Source organism: Camellia sinensis, chromosome 6, assembly GCF_055761805.1.
Source record: "Camellia sinensis isolate YWXY chromosome 6, ASM5576180v1, whole genome shotgun sequence".
NCBI lineage: Eukaryota > Viridiplantae > Streptophyta > Magnoliopsida > Ericales > Theaceae > Camellia > Camellia sinensis.
In genome coordinates this window covers 187957671-187974570 of record NC_138966.1, presented here as the reverse complement: position 1 = coordinate 187974570, position 16900 = coordinate 187957671, and the positions used below count along the sequence as shown (strand labels likewise).

The 16900-nt window shown below is 38.3% G+C and overlaps 2 protein-coding genes and 1 long non-coding RNA gene across 4 annotated transcripts; 2 read left to right on the top strand and 1 right to left on the bottom strand.

Annotated features, from left to right (window-relative positions):
* The first annotated feature begins 306 nt into the window (after positions 1 to 306).
* On the top strand, positions 307 to 12582 carry ARIA (ARM repeat protein interacting with ABF2). 2 transcript variants are annotated; one of them, XM_082875659.1, is made up of 19 exons: positions 307 to 768; positions 869 to 1026; positions 2923 to 3095; positions 3189 to 3309; positions 3454 to 3528; positions 3646 to 3740; positions 3904 to 3979; positions 4347 to 4454; positions 5227 to 5355; positions 5568 to 5636; positions 5815 to 5874; positions 5988 to 6111; positions 6178 to 6317; positions 7435 to 7498; positions 7618 to 7697; positions 7955 to 8019; positions 8104 to 8221; positions 8309 to 8433; positions 9170 to 12582. In XM_082875659.1, the coding sequence occupies exons 1-19, from the start codon at positions 486 to 488 to the stop codon at positions 9288 to 9290; spliced, it is 2184 nt and encodes a 727-aa protein (XP_082731785.1). In that variant the 5' UTR covers positions 307 to 485; the 3' UTR covers positions 9291 to 12582. The 2 variants fall into 2 exon arrangements, with proteins under 2 accessions (XP_082731785.1, XP_082731784.1); XM_082875658.1 differs by having other exon boundaries at positions 5988 to 6317.
* Positions 11920 to 12582, top strand: LOC114316198 (small ribosomal subunit protein uS9). The gene has a single exon (XM_028262862.2). The coding sequence runs from the start codon at positions 11920 to 11922 to the stop codon at positions 12358 to 12360; it is 441 nt and encodes a 146-aa protein (XP_028118663.1). The 3' UTR covers positions 12361 to 12582.
* A 1565-nt stretch (positions 12583 to 14147) lies between these two features.
* On the bottom strand, positions 14148 to 14637 carry LOC145793111 (uncharacterized). The gene is made up of 2 exons (XR_014333664.1): positions 14537 to 14637; positions 14148 to 14362 (listed from the first exon to the last, which is right to left on the bottom strand). It is a non-coding gene; the product is annotated as an uncharacterized LOC145793111 (long non-coding RNA).
* Positions 14638 to 16900: the final 2263 nt, after the last annotated feature.

Genomic DNA, 16900 nt, shown 5'->3' with positions numbered 1-16900 from the left:
TGAACTGGAAAAATTATATATATAAAAAAGTTCATACTTTATAGTAATTTTTCTATATAAAAAAATTTCTCTACAAATTTCTACACTAATTTAACATCCAAACACCACCTAAATTTAACTGGCAATGATATATCTTATTAAAAATAGTAATGAGTTGACAAACGCTTTAACAAAAAAACAAAAAAAAAATAAGACACAAGCAATAGATGCCGTTCACTGTAACATTATTAATGATATTTTTAAAACATCACTTTTAATTATCTCAAGCATTATTAAAGTTTAACCCCGCAACTTACAAGTACACAATTCCAGAACCCGAAAATCATGCGGCCGGTCTAAAACCCGACACGGTGATCACCCGAAAAAGCGAGCAGTTAAAAGAGAGAAAGAGGAGAGATAAAACATTTTCATTTTCCCAACATGCCCCTGGATCTGGCGTCTATTCAAAACCCAATCCTCCATCATCTCTTAGCAAAAGGGGCTCTATGTTCCCTTTCCCTTCCATGGAGTTTCCGAAGCGTCAAAAGAAGGAAAATTTGACTGAGAGGAAGGGGCAAAAGCGTAAACTGGAGGAAGATTTGGACGACGATAGAGATCTCTCTCTACCTTCCGCCGCCGCCGCCGCCGACGACGGTGACAACCACCAGGCGCTGCTCTGCGAGGTCGGCGCGCAGGTTAGCATCCTCAGCACCACCTTCTCTTGGAAGGAAGCCGATCGCGCCGCCGCTAAGCGCGCCACTCATGTCCTCGCCGAGCTCGCCAAGAACGGTAACTCCAACCACTCCGATCTACTCTCTCTCTCTCTCTCTCCATGTATACAATCAATTATGTATATATGCATGTGTGTTTTGTTTTTGTGAATTGGCAGAGGAAGTTGTGAATGTTATAGTTGATGGTGGTGCTGTACCGGCGCTGGTGAAGCATCTTCAGGCGCCGCCATTGAGCGAAGGTGACCTTAGTCCGAAGCCATTCGAACACGAGGTCGAGAAAGGCAGTGCTTTTGCTCTAGGGCTTCTAGCTGTAAAGGTCATTCAATTACATTATATGTTTTAATTTTTTGTTCATTTGTTGCAAATTAATGAAATTATGCAGTTACATACTATAAAATATATTCAGGGTGAAAGATGTTAAGGGGTTCTAAATAGCGACCCAAGTATAGAAATTTTGAATTTATTGTTCCAAGGAGAAGAATCATCTAGGAATCCCAACTAAGTTTCTAATTGCTTCCCTGGTTAGGTTTGTTCACACATTGCACAATGTTTCAAAAGCTTCTTTTAAATTCTCGAAAATCAAGTCCATCAAATTTGCTATTGAATTGGAAGAATGCATGGTTGCTGGTGTGCTTTATCTGCATATTTCAACCTGCTCCATTTGCTGTGATATCAATTCTAAAACGGCTCATTTTATTTATCTTTTCACTCAAAAAAGGAATCAGTCATGATACCTGCCACATTTTGTCCTTCATTATGATTCTAAATTTGTTACTACTATCTACAATCTATTAAAAGCCCTCACATATGGATTCACATTCTTTATGTGATGCATATAGTAAGAATAAGTTTACCTTGAGATTAACCTTATGGTGCTTCTCATGAGCTTGTATTTTGATTGGTCAATCTAGGCAAAGGAATATTTTGCACTCACCGTGTCAGTGTTGTTTTGTTAAGACTGTCCCATGGTTATAAATCAAAAGAAAACACCTAGATATGGGCCAATGTGCACCAATCGAATGCCTAGATCATATAGGAACTAATTGGGTCAAAGGAAAGGCATCATTGATCTATAGATGACGGGATATGATCTGGGAACTTTTATGTCAAATTTGACTGTAGGTCATCATACAGTGCTTAACTAGATGGTGGCTTGTATGTCTTGATTTGTGTGCATAGGTGTGACAAAAAACCCTTGACCTGGTACGTCCCCAATCCTAACGGGACAAGTTTGAGGTTTTTTTAATAGGATAGGGTGGGTTTAGGAGGTGGAAATGGAGAGCCCAATCAGTTTCGAGACAAGGGGAGGGGTTGGTAAGTCTAATCCTGACTCAAATATATGTACTCTTACAAAAAATGCCCCTTATTATGTATATGTATATATTTTCATCAGTGGCTGATCATACAAAATGATCTGTATGGTTATTCTCCTATTTTATGTTATCTGTATACCTCTACTTTGCAATCCTATTACAAACCAACATTGATCAACATTCAAGTTTGTGTACTTTGATCCTTACAAGTCATAAGTCACGCTGGTCTAAAAAGCCACATTATTGGGATTCAATATTGGAATTAAAAGTAAGAGTGGGTGGGGTAGGGATTCCCGGACCAAACCCACCCTGTTGTCATCCATGTGTGTGTGCATGATCAAATCTAAAAATTGGAATCGGTGAGGGCTCATCAATAACTGCATGAGATTGGCCTTATATATTCTTTTTCTTATAGAAAAAAGGAGAAATGGATAGTCAAAGTAAAAACTTCACTTTATCAAACACTACAAGTCTGTCACTATTAACACAAAATGACAAGTTCACACAATTTGTCAGCAATTTTTCTGATGCCTAGAGAATATGAAGGTTTTCTTTAGGGTGCCTCTTTCATCTTGGCTAGCAGGTTGCTCCCAACCTTGTTATGTGTGGCACCATATGTTTTGTGTCTATTGGGGTGTACCGGTGTTATGAACTCCAGCATTTGACAGAAACCCAGTGACGTCATGTACCCTCATATTCATCTACTACTGACTGAGCTTTGGAGACGTTGGAAGTAATTGTTGGGTGAAACAATTTTTTAATTTCATGTGTTGTCTTTACACGACTCTTATCATGTATCCGAAATTGTTGGTCATGGCATACTAGGTTTTTTTCTTTTAGATTTATTCCTACTTGGCTTGTTCTTGCTGACCCTTTGTTATTGTTGTTTCTGCATACAGCCAGAGCATCAGCAACTCATAGTTGACAATGGTGCCTTGCCTCATCTTGTGGATTTACTAAAGAGGCACAAGGATGGTTCCATTTCTCGGGCTGTCAATAGTGTCATTCGAAGAGCAGCTGATGCAATTACTAACCTTGCTCATGAGAATAGCAGTATTAAAACCCGTGTTAGGTATATTTTTTGACTCACACTCCCAGTATTTTAACTTCAGGCAGCGCTACTATTTCATTTTGTTTTTGTGGTTCATCTGGACTGTATTTTCAGGTTGGAAGGTGGGATTCCACCGCTCGTTGAGTTGCTTGAATTCATTGATCCAAAGGTGCAAAGGGCTGCAGCTGGAGCGTTGAGAACTCTGGCATTTAAAAATGATGAAAATAAGAATCAGGTTGTATGCCCTTTCTGGAAATACAGCTCACATTAACTGAAATCCTCTAATTGAAACAACAATTACGATTTTGAGATTCTGGAAATACAGCATTTATAGAGCTATCGAGATTTTCTTATTGATACCACAAATTTGACTTTGCAGATTGTAGAATGCAATGCTCTTCATACCCTGATTCTAATGCTCCGATCTGAGGATGCTGCTATTCATTATGAAGCAGTAGGATATTTCTTGAAATACAGCATTTACATTCTTATTTAACTTCATTTGAGTCTGGAACTTGTTATTTGGTCTTCACATAATCTCTTGCTTCTGATGATCTTTCGTGGGTTTCAGGTTGGTGTGATTGGAAATCTGGTGCACTCATCCCCAAACATTAAGAAGGAAGTTCTTGTTGCTGGAGCTTTGCAACCTGTTATTGGATTGCTCAGGTATCACTTAATGAAATTTGCAACCTTTGTGGTGTCTTCTCAATTACTTTAATAAATTAGAGTTTGCTCCTATTTCCTTGTTGCTCCGTTTATTTCTTCATTGCTGTTTTGTTTACATTAGCTATGCATTTATACTTTCTCAAGTTCTTGCTTTGGATAACAGTTCTTGCTGCTCTGAGAGCCAAAGGGAAGCAGCTTTATTACTTGGACAATTTGCCGCTACCGATTCAGATTGCAAGGTGGAGATTAGGACTCATTCTCCATAATTTGTTTTTTTTTTTTTTTGTTGATTGATCATGAATCTTTTGTTTGCTAATCCTATGGTTGGTTACCTGAAAGATGAGGGGAAGGAAAAGACAATTTTGGCCTTGAAAACTTTTTGTGGATGGAGTGTTCATCATTTGATTCCGTTTTTTCTCCTTCTTTGCCTTCATCCTGGCTATCCTGTGTTGACTTGTCTTAGTATTTTGCTATCTGCTTCATTGTTTTTGCCTTCTCAAAATTTTACTCATAATTTTGTGCTGCTCTTTTAACTAAGATTTAATTGTCTGTTTTCCTTTTATCTTTTTATTGTTTCCGTTTTTAAGAAAGTAAGATTATTTGCAGGTGCATATTGTGCAGAGAGGAGCTGTCCAGCCTTTGATTGAGATGCTTCAATCCCCAGACGTACAGCTTAGAGAAATGTCGGCCTTTGCACTGGGTAGGTTGGCACAGGTTAGTGCTTATTTCTTTCTTTCTCTTATTACTAAAAAATTACAATTAGTTGATACGGTTGACCTGTAAATTTGCTGCCATTGTACCTACAGATATTGTCTTCCAGCTAACTAATGATTGTTGGGTGTGTATGATGAGTCTAAGTTAATGCATCCATTGAATTTCTGAACTTCTTTTGAAAACTTTGGTTGTGTAGGTCATAACTGAGGAGATGGAAGTTATTTTTCAATGATAGGGAATGCTGAACCAAAAAAAAAAAAAAAAAAGATGGGGGAATATTTTTTGTTATAATTGCTTTAAATTCTTTTTGTGAAAAGAACAAAAGCAAAAACAAACTTTGTATTTCTGGTTAGTAGATTCTTGTGAAATGAAAATGACACCATATTCTGGTTCAAATGATGTTGAGTGGTTCCATGCAATGGATACCTCCATGCGGTGGCAGGGTGACAAGAAAAGGAAAAAAGCAGGCATCTATGTAGGTGCATGGTTTTAAAATTTGATGTCTAGTCATGTTGAGTGGGCCAAAGTTGTTCTCAGATAGGTGCCTATATTGAACAATAAGATGGCCAAACTACTTAAGGTTCCCAGAGTGTGGTTTATATCTGTGCCTTCCCATTATTATCATATACCACAATTCCTTGTTTTCGTCAGTTCCTCTTTTATAATACGCTGTCTTCAAATTTGTAGTTTCTATAATTATAAACTTTATTGAGTACATTGTGGTAAGCATTTTTTTTTAATCTTTAGCTTGAAAGGAATTTCTGTTGTTCAGGATGCTCACAACCAAGCAGGTATTGCTCATAATGGTGGTTTGGTGCCATTGCTGAGGCTTCTTGATTCAAAAAATGGGTCTCTGCAACATAATGCTGCATTTGCTCTTTATGGCCTTGCAGATAATGAGGTATATATTCATTTGATGAATTCAGTTAACTTTTAATGGGGGGCTGATGTCTTTGGTTTTATTTTATTGAATTCTGTTGAACTTCATTTGTTTTTAATTTTAATTTTTTAAGCTTAGTGACCTAGTAGTTCTGATTTAGGCCGTGTTCAATTGATGTCAACACTGCTTTTTTAAGCTTTTTAATTTAATTTAATTTATTCTTTTCCTCATAGGATAATGTGGCTGATTTTATCAAGGTTGGTGGCGTTCAGAAGTTGCAGGATGGAGAATTCATTGTTCAAGTATGCTTGTTTTTCTTTTCTTTTTTAAATTCTGATTAGTGGCTTTTATGTTGAGGCTTTCTTTAGATGCCACTAGCAGATAATATCATATTCTTGCACTCTAATATGGCTTCAGCTTCATAGATTATTGTATGTTTATAGGTTTCCTAGTGTTGTTTAATGATAAATGCATTTTTAGGCAACGAAAGATTGTGTAGCCAAGACACTGAAAAGATTAGAGGAGAAGATTCAGGGACGGGTGAGCAATTTTTTTTTTTTTTTTGTTGATGTTAAATTATATGATTATGGTTTAGTTCTAGTGCTTTTTTATGCACATTCTTGAATCTAAATCCCTTAATTTCTCCCTTGTAGGTTTTGAGCCATTTGTTATATCTGATGCGCATAGCAGAGAAGACTGTTCAAAAACGAGTTGCTTTGGCTCTTGCCAACCTTTGTTCTGCAGAGGATCAGAGAACAATATTCATTGATAACAATGGTATGTCATTTTCTAGGCTGACATTTGATATAATTGAAATCAATTGCTTATATCACTTGTGTGCAGGATTAGAGTTACTACTTGGTCTTCTTGGTTCCACGAACCTAAAGCAGCAACTTGATGGTTCTATAGCCTTGTACAAGTTGGCTAACAAAGCCACGACTCTTTCTCCCATTGATGCGGCTCCTCCATCTCCGACGCCACAGGTGTGTGTCCTTTTTATTGTTAGTTTATTTTGGCCCATGTGTTCTGTTAGATTTGGAATTATTTCAAACAATTAGCAGGACTAGTATTTGGCAGATTTCATGAAAATATCAGTTGGCTTTTAATTTAAGAAATTTTGAATCTGTCGTTTATTTTAATTGTATACATGCATCTTGCAAGAGTTAGGGTCCTAGAGTAGAGTAGTGAGGCTGTTAGCTTTTTACTAGACAGTTGTTGAAATATTAATTGTGCTGTATTAAAGACCTCTGTCTTAAAGGGGTTTGGGCTTGTTGATTTGACCAAATTTCCAGAAATGTGTGAGCACTGATATCTATTACTTTTCTACTCTTTTGTTCCAGCTTCTACAGTAATTACTGCTAGCCGGGATTTAACTTTTATCATATTTCCGTCAATGTTTACCTTTTAGAGTTATATGCCAGCTATATTCTATTGTACCATGAGGTTAATGCTAATATCTTACTTTTTATCATAAATTAAACAATGGATGACTATTCTATGTCTATGCAGCATTTGGTTAATACAAGTCAAAACAAGTTTTTTGTTGTTGTTTTTGTTTCATTTTTTAAGTTCTGATGACCATGATCTGAATCAAGATATACTGCTGTGACTGATATACAAAAGCAGCACTTCGTATATCAGTTCCTTCTCCAAAGACAGTGCTGTCTAGAACTTGCATGCTGGTTCAAAGCCTCCATTCAAATATAGCTCTATGAAAATTTGTAATTTACTAATATATTTATAACAGTGAGATGGGGAAGTATCCTAACTTGAAATCAATGATGTTGTAAACATCTAAAATAAACTATCTATCTACTTCTTTCTTGTTATTGATTTTTTTGCGCTTCCTTGAGAAACTGACTTCACACTCGGCAATGAGAAATTATCGTGATAACAACATGGGTAGATAGAGAGTTTGTTTGCCAGCATTAAATATTGAATATTAAGTATATCAAATATAGCTTGCTTCCCATATGGTTCTTTGTTTTTTACCATTACTTGTTTCTCCTTATATTTCAATTATATGAGAATAAATTGTTATCTTAATTTTCCATTTGGCATAAAAAATTGGTTAATATGATGACAGAATTCTTACTGCAGGTGTATTTGGGGGAACAATATGTAAACAATCCTACGTTGTCTGATGTTACCTTTTTAGTTGAAGGTTGTAGATCTTAATTTCTTCTTTGCTTGTTTACATCAGGGGAGTATATGTTCCAGAGAAATATTTTGTAACTGTGTATACCAATTCACTCAGCATTAGTGGACTCTTTTTCATTTCAGGTAAACGGTTCTATGCCCATCGAATTTGCCTACTTGCTTCTTCTGATGCTTTCCGTGCAATGTTTGATGGTGGTTATCGGGTGAGTTGTGTACGCATAAATTTTCCAAAACTGGCTCTTTTAGAGCACTCTTGCTCTCTTTCTCTGAATGAGTTGTAGTCAAGAATGCAACCTCATTGGAACTTTCTTTTTTTGTTTTTTGCTTTTAGGGTGCTCGAGGTACTATAATTGTTTGTGGATGTATATAGGGAAAAATGTAGCTACAGATTACAGAACAGAAAAGATGGACCGACTTGTGTTGATCTATGTTTCTTATTTGCTCTTCGCTTGTATTACAGGAGAAGGATGCAAGAGACATAGAGATTCCAAATATAAGATGGGAAGTTTTTGAGTTGATGATGAGGTTATGCACTTCCGAGAATATTGAATTTCAATAAAAGTCTATGGTCCTGAGATTTTCAATATATGGGTTATTTTTAATGCGCAGATTCATATACACTGGATCAGTGGATATTACATTGGATATTGCCCAAGATCTCCTTAGAGCTGCTGATCAATATCTCTTGGAAGGACTCAAGCGGCTTTGTGAATATACCATTGCACAGGTGAGTTTGAGATGTATTTATGAATATTCACCTTCATAGTTTTTGCATCAGATAGTTGTCTGAATAAGCTTCTTTTTTTATCTTCAGGATATATCATTAGAAAATGTTTCAAGCATGTATGAGCTGTCAGAAGCATTCCACGCCATATCATTGAGGCATACATGCATTTTGTTCATTTTGGAGCAGTTTGAAAAATTAAGTGCTAGGCCAGGGTATGCGCTTTCTCTAACCTTCGTGTACTGCGGCTTATTTGAATATTGTTTTTAGAACATTCGAAGGGAAAAGGAGATGAAATTTTTTTGATGTACAACATATCTTCCCTTCATACATTTTTCAGTGTCAGTTGCTATAAGAGTATTCAGCTATTTATTTATTTTTTTTGTTCTCATATTTTATATGGTTGTATGGTTCTTTCTGCTATGTCCCCGATCTGCATGTATGACATCGGCAGTTATGGCGATCAATCACATAATGGGGCCAAGTCATGTACCTACTAAATATTATACTGATATGTATTGAGTATGATGCATGATATAAACTGGTTCTAGAAAAACGAAAGGAAATGCTTTATTCAGTTTTTCTCTGTCATTCCTGAGATCAGATGGAGTATGAGTAACTATGGCAATTTTCAGTGGCTCTGATAAATTATGCTGCTGAGAGAACACAACAAAATTCATATCCTCTATAATTTTAAAAATTGCATTTTTTAATTTGATCAAAATCTCAAGAGATGTGATGTAGCAAACTTGATATTGTTAAAATGAATGAGCACTTGCTATGTCAAAAAACCTTGAGAAAACAATCTTGCATGATTACCAAGTGTGGAATTATGTTACATATCCTGATTCATTTTAGAATGAAAACGAAAGGTGTTTTCATGTTCATCGCTAGGTTAGCTTTGTGCTTCCATTGCCTATTAAAATGATTATTTATTTCTAATTTTTGCAGGTATTCTCATCTGATCCAGCTTACAATACCGGAGATCCGCAACTACTTTATAAAAGCACTTACTAGACCTAACTCAGATAACCGCGGCTGTAGGCAGCTGCTCGTAAATTCTCGATTCTAACTAAATGCAATGTACAGAAAGCTCTAGATCTCTCTGTTGAGCTAGTGAAGGATCTAATTGGTTGATTGTAGAGGGACCACCAATCACTGTCTTCTGATGCCAGAGTTCTGTTGTTTGTAAACGCTGTAAGTTTCTCCTGTAGTGTCATTGTCCCGGATTACTGCTGGGTATGACTATCAATGATGTTACTTTGATAGATTTAGATGGTTATGTTGACTATAAATGTAGTCTCCTGTGGGTTCAAAATTGATGCGGTTAGCTGATGGGCCATTGTTGTTTTCCATTAGCACCAAAAAGGTGAGGGATCTTATGTTCCCAAATTCACCTGTCTCTGCATACTTGTCCCCGTCTCACATTCTCAGTTGCAAGTATGATACAGTGAAAATCTTGAGAAAAGATTCTTGAAACATGATCAATTGACTGGCTCAGGATCTTGTCCCCGGATATCTTTATGCTCGTGTTCCAAAATGCTCAAGTCAATGAATCATGTGAGAAATATGTGGTGCAGGAATCTCATGATTCAACGGCTAGGAATCATGGTTGTTAAAATCGCGATCCGGATCATACGATCCTACGATCTTACTTTGCCAAAACGATTCAGATCGTTGTAGGATCGATGTTATAACAAGATCACAAGTAGGATCACATGGGATCGTGTAGGATTGTATAGGTTCGTAGGTAGGATCGCAAGTAGGATCGTAGATTTATGATTTTTCACCTTATTTTTAATATGTATCATTTTAATTTTAATTTTAATTTTTTTTTTTAATAGAAAGTAGGATCGATCCGATCATATGATCCGATCCACCAGACCCTCTCACCGATCTTATTTGGGATCCCGATTGTAACAACCTTGCTAGGAATAATAGAAATATAATTCTATTGAGATAGGGAGATAGACGGGAGGAATTTAGGATGTCGGATTTTGTACCTATGATTGAAAGTGCATTGTGACAAAAGAATTTTGTGACAGATTTTAGAATTTTATTTTTTGAATAGAAGTCTTAGGGTCTATAAATGCCAAGGTTTTGCAATGCAAGTTGGCCAATCCCTTTGGCACGATGATGTTCTTGCAACTTGAATCTGCCACTTAAGGGAGTGTGTTTTTCTCTCTTCTAAAATTAACTGGAATTATATAGTTATATATATATATATTATGATATTTGATATCCACAGACTGTTAACGTGTTCGTCATAGAGCCTGATATTGTGTACTCGGCTCTCTCATTTAATACAAAGTGCAAAAGTGAAATGTATAAACCAGAATGTTTATTGAGAGATGGGAAAAATGATTGACATTAACATGGGGCAATTTGAGATGTTGAAGGACAAAAGTATCTTTGCAACCATAAAAACTGTTCACACGCTGATACTTATCCAACACTTCTCTCTAGTCCGAAAATTTCCTTGCATTGAGAACAGTTTCGTGGCTTCTGGCACCAAGGAGGTGGCCATTGAGCTTCTTCTATCCCTCCTGAGTCGTCAAAGATGGCGCCATCGTGAGACTCTTAGATTCAATGTGCAGTGCGACCATCACCGGATGACCCAACCAACCAAGGGGGTCTCCTCCTAAGACATTATCATCATCTCACCCCGCCATCCACAAACTCCCCATCTTGCTCCAGTTCCACGAAGATAGCTTTTGCATGGAGTCCGCCTTGTCTCTCTCTCTTCCACCAACACTACCTCAACACCATAGCCTTCAAAGCAACGCAATCCGCCTTGTCTCTCTCTCTCTTCCACCAACACCACTACAACATCATAGCCTCCGAAGCAATGCAATCCACCTTGTCTCTCTCGCTCTCTTCCACCAACGCTACTTCAACACCATAGCCTCCGAAGCAATGCAAATCGATTTCAGCACTAGCTGCGGAGCATGTATCACATCAATTAATAAAGAAAATTATACAATTTAATTATTTTTATATTTACATTGTGTACCGATGATGTCTATGCTTGTGTAAAAGTTTATTTATTTACATTGGTTTAAAATTCTTGGGTAGTGTAGTGAGTTGGACCTAGATCTAGAGCTTAAAAATAAAATCTGTAGCAGTATAAAATTTATCTAGAATTTTATAGGCAAATTTTACAACTCTTTTCGAACATAAAAAATAATATAAAATACACCTGATTAGATAGAATTTTATAAAATTCATTAAAGAGTTCACTTTTTTTAAAAAAATCTTATTTATTTATATATATTTTTTGTAATTATATAATTGATTTTTGTAAAATTTAATAAAATAGCAGTGCTATGTCTCTATTTAGGCCTCGTTTGGGATAATTTTTTGGCTAATTACGAAAAGATGTGCAAAAAGTAGAGAGAAAAGAAAATCTTTCACTTTTTGGTATGAATTGTTAACTTTTTGACTAATTTAGTAATTTTTTGACTAATTGACTAAAAAAAGTAAGCCCCAAACGGGGCCTTAATAAAAATTGCATGGAAAGTAGATGCACTCCGAGGCAACTCTACTTTTGTAGTTACTTTCCACAGTCCATCTCAACCGTCCATCAACTCAAAATTTCCATGCACCATCCCCTCTTTCTTTCAAAAACCCTAACCCTAGTTTTCTCGCACCTCCCCATTTTCGAGTTCGAGTTCTAGAGAGAGAGAGAGAACAGCACAGTGATGGCGGCGGCACCACCAGTAGAATCAGTGCAATGCTTCGGGAGGAAGAAGACGGCGGTGGCTGTGACCTACTGCAAGCGCGGCCGCGGCCTGATCAAGATCAACGGTTGCCCAATCGAGCTAGTGGAGCCTGAGATCCTCCGCTACAAGGCCTACGAGCCCATCCTCCTCCTCGGCCGCCAACGCTTCGCCGGCGTCGACATGAGGATCCGTGTCAAGGGCGGCGGACACACCTCCCAGATCTACGCCATCCGCCAGTCCATTGCCAAAGCCCTCGTCGCCTTCTACCAGAAGTACGTCGACGAACAGTCCAAGAAGGAGATCAAAGACATCCTCGTTCGCTACGATCGTACTCTTCTCGTTGCTGATCCCAGGCGCTGCGAGCCCAAGAAGTTTGGTGGACGTGGTGCTCGTGCTAGGTTCCAGAAATCTTATCGTTAAGAGAGGTTCTACTGAGGTTTTGGGAGATGAAAGCTCTGATCTTTTAAGTTTTTGCTATATGTTTTTGGTTAAGTTTGTTTCTCTGTGGTGTTTGGTTAATTGTTGAATTGGGTTCCAAATTTTGCTAGCAGATTTTGATTTGGATATTGGGTTTTATTTATTCTCCATGAATTAGTTGTTCCTTTAATCAATTACTTATACTCTGTTTTTTGGGTTTTCTAATATTGTTATATTTGTGTGCTTGTGTGTGTGTGGGTTTGTGTCACAGATATGTCTTGGTGGGTCAAGAACTGAAGTGATTTTGTGTGTAGGAGTTCAGGATTGTTTCAATTTCTGAACATATTTTTCTTTGATTACTGAGCATATCGCATCTGTTTGTCTTTGGGTGTATACAAAGAAGGCAGTCCTGTTTTTGTGTAAAGATTCTGGACCTTGTTGGCCAATGAAAAATACAGGCTAGTTTTTGTTGTTTTGGGTCTTTAAGCATGTATACCTCTAGGTAATTGAATTTGATGACCATCAAAGATCAATTATCCACAATTGCTTATGACCACAATTTAGCTTTATGTTCTATTGCCTACATAGGTTAATCAGCCTCATCACAGGCCTTGATTTTTAAAGTTTGCAATCTCATCTCAATATGATTTTATATCTTTGATTGAGCTCGGTGACATTGTGATTTAGGTCTCGGTTGGCAACTTTCAATTTTGGCCAAAAAGTCACCATAAGTTATCATATATCTCCCTATTTTTCCGTACATCTTTTCGTAAGAAAGCAAAAAACTACTAAAAAGTGAACATCTTTTCTGTTTTTGGGATTTGGTAGTGTAGTTGAGTGCTGATATATAACAAGTCCAAATACTTCAACAGTCAATAGTAAAGCAATCTAGAAAATGTTAGATCATGTCTTGCATGAGTTGGTCTGTTTTCTTGTTTTTTCTTAATGATGAAATGTTTTTTGGGTAAAGGGCCATGTATGTTGGTATTTTTTTTGTTTTGGATTTTTTTTTTTTTGGGGACATGCTCGTTTTTTTCGCATCCTACATGAGTATTAGAGTTGCTGTGTGTGTTGTTTGAGATTCCATACCCAACTCCTATCTTGCATTTCCAACCCCTCCTTGGTTGAATGATTTTGCTTTGCTCAGGGCTTTTATTTATTTTTATATCCAAATTCAATATGGGGTGAATTATTTCACTTGACTTTCGAGGCATTCGTGAAATATCATTGACTGTGATGGGAATTTGTATATATTAGGCTTTTTCAATTTGTCATCCCTGCGACTTGCTACTTTGTTTCTTTTGTTATTTGCCTGGGGATTAGTGGAATGCCTGTTTGTGTTCTTGTCTATCTTCAACCTCTCATGGACAAAGCCTTTGCTGTTGTGCCTGTGTTTTCACGTTGGGAGGTCTTGAATCTTTTCAGTTTTACAGATTTGGTTTGCGTGGAAATCGTCAGTTAAAATATGCTTTGCTTTTGCATTGCAAGAGGAAACTTGTGTCCGTTTGATGTTCTTAATTAAAACACATCATGGTTCTAGCCGCCTTCTATTGCAAGTGTCAAAACTCTGGCCCTTTTTTTCCTGTGGGGAGTGGGGATCAATGGGCTTTCTTACCGACTACTAAGGGCATCTCTAACGATGCATTACTTTTTTCATCAAATTTGAGTAAAAATTTAAGTAGAAACTCTTTTTGATATCGCTTGTTCCAACGGGAGGAATTTGACTTCTCATCAAATCACCGGTCGACCAATTAGTGCAAAAATAAACCAACAACAGTTGAACTGGGAAAGAAACAGAAACTGATTTTGTTCATTTCCATTTTTGAAATAAATTCAAATCTCAATCTGATTAAGACCATATATCATACATCTTCAAGACATGATCTTGAGCCATAGAACAGGAAATGCCAGATCAATCACAAGGGTTTTTATCTCGGGTATTCCAATTTGACAAAACCAGAAGTGGGTCCTCACATATAGCTTCCTTGAAGACAGAGAGCATACTCTGCGCAAAACTCAGAATCTTCAGTGAGAAAAAGAACTCCATAAAACCCAAATCATATGCAACACTAATATGAATAATAGCATTAAAATAGAAACCCTATACAGAATTGTGCATAAAGAGTGACTGAATCAAAGATCCAAGCAAGAAACAAGAAGAGCAAAGAGATAGAGAGACCTTCATTTGTAGCAAAGGCTTCGCAGGTCACAAGAAAGAGTCCCAAACAAGCCCATACAAGTTGAAATACACTGAATGGCCTCATTTTCTCTGCACCTCCACAATCTCTCAAGAACACATCGAGTTGGAAAAGAAAAGAAGATAGCTTAAAGGTAAATCTACAAATCTGCAACCACCCATGAAAGCAAGACATTGGGAAAAGAAAAAAATGAGACAGTGAGAGACTCAAGTTGTTAGAGGTTTCGTTGATGAGAAAACTTGGATTCAAAGAAAGGTTTGTTGCCAGAAACAGAGAGAGAGAGAGTATAAAACAAAGATTTTTGAAAAATAAATGGATAAGCGGATGATAGGCCGGTGGGATCCACCCTCAACGTACACGCACAGTAAATTGGTGAAAGCTGGCTCAGGTCCCCAGTCTCAGCGTACACACACACAGTAAATTGGTGAAAACTGGCATAGATTCTCAGTTTGGTGAAAGATTTGGGATGTTAAGTTTTGATAAAACCATTGGAGACCAAAAAGTCATAGATTTAGTTAAACGTTGTAAGAGGAGCTAATTTGAACCCACTAAATTAATTAGGCCCAATAGCCTAAGATTAGTGGGCCCGAATTTATCGCCATCAAACGGGCTAAGTCGCTCTAAGCCTCGAAAGGGTTTGGATCCACGAACTTAGAGACTTACTCGGACCCGGACTCGAAAGGGTATTGAGCTATCCTCGAGATCCGAGGCACTCGGACTCGAAAGGATTTGGATCCACGAATCTAGAGATCCGAAGCAATTGGCTTCGAATGGATTCAAACGCAATCTAGAAGCCGCTCCGTTAATGAGTCCCAGAACACTTGCGGGCTCGGAGCTTTCCGGGATCTACGCACCAGAACCATGGGCGTAATGGAGTTTGAACAAAGGATCCGATCCCGAGGACGGTGAGTGGAGATAAATTCACTCTTCGATTAAACTAGCCTATACCCGGGCCGAGGTGGCATGACTTTGGGGGGTCTATGAGACTCGACAATATTTTGCGGCAGGACGTCCTCTGGGACTACCCATGACCCTTTGGGATGATTGGGGATCATTGGTTAGGTGTGACTAAGAAGAAGGGTTCATCGAGAGGTTGATCTCCTTTTCTGGGTTTTCCTCATCCTCGGAGAGGTCACCTCCTCGGATAAGATGGTTAGAGAGAATATTTCCCATGTGCCTTGCACATAGGCTCCATCCTACATCATGAGGTGCCTATAAATAGCACCCACCCATAGCTTTACAAGGGATAGATTTTGGAGAGATGACTCTTGCGAAAGAACTAATTTCCCATCTTCATTATCAACCTTGAGAGTGAAAGTGGGAGATCCATGGGAGAGCCTTGTCATTATTCTCTCTCTAGCCATTTTGCCTTCTTCTTCACCCAATCTCTTATCTCCATCATCTCCTTTACTCTTGTGTTCTTGAGTTGAGACTATTGAAGAATCTAAGCCTCTCATAATCTTCTAGAGAATTCGAAGTTGTTCTTCAAGAGTCTTCGAAGATCTTCGAATTTTCCAACTACTTTCTTGAACCCTCTCATACATTTGGCGACTTCACTGGGGAGACGGATTGGTTAATGGTCTCAACGAGATCTGGAATCCACACAACTCCAACAAGGATGGCAGGAGAAGATGAAGTTCACCAATAAGGATCCTCTAATGGTGGTGATGACAAGACCATGGCTCCAGATCAACCACTTTTGCTTGAAGCCATTCAAGGACTTCAAAATACTCAGCAAGAGATTCTTACCACTCTTCAGAATCTCATTCACACCATGTTGGTGATGAGTTCTAATTTTGCACCGGCACCAAATGGAAATCAAGCTGGTGGTGGAGTCATTCCCGCCGGAGCACAAAATCAAATCCAAGGAGAAGTAGGCACTAGTCGGCCCATAGCTCATGGCAACACGGCCACAGTAACACATGCTCAAACCGCAGTAGGCGGCAGCGGTTTGCCTACGCCCGGGCTCCATGGCGTGCCAAGCCAAGATCCAATGGTGACTAGGGGAGGTTCTGGTGTAATGAATGGGGCTCCGGCGAGTGTTGGTGTCCAGGCAAATACAAGGGGCATGATGGCGCAAAAGGGAGCTCTGTCCGTACCTAATCTTGTTACGTCACCAGTAAATGTTACCCAAGCACCAAGCGGGCCTCCTTTGGTGCCGACAACAAATTTGCAAGCACAACCTGGTATAACGGCGCCGTGCGGTGGACTCTACGGGCCTCAATTCAATATCCCATCACCAACTGGACTGTTTATAGGCGCTGATGGTTAGTATCGTCAAATGTCTTCACCAATGATGAATTCACAGCACCAGAATGGCCAAGTCGCCCCTAGCTCAGTCTTCG

Coding starts and splice junctions, on each gene's coding strand:
- ARIA (XM_082875658.1), top strand. CDS start 486: ATGTTCCCTTTCCCTTCCATGGAGTTTCCGAAGCGTCAAAAGAAGGAA. Junction 3,741..3,903: donor CCTGTTATTGGATTGCTCAG/GTATCACTTAAT, acceptor TTTGGATAACAG/TTCTTGCTGCTCTGAGAGCC. Junction 3,980..4,346: donor CTACCGATTCAGATTGCAAG/GTGGAGATTAGG, acceptor GATTATTTGCAG/GTGCATATTGTGCAGAGAGG.
- LOC114316198 (XM_028262862.2), top strand. CDS start 11,920: ATGGCGGCGGCACCACCAGTAGAATCAGTGCAATGCTTCGGGAGGAAG.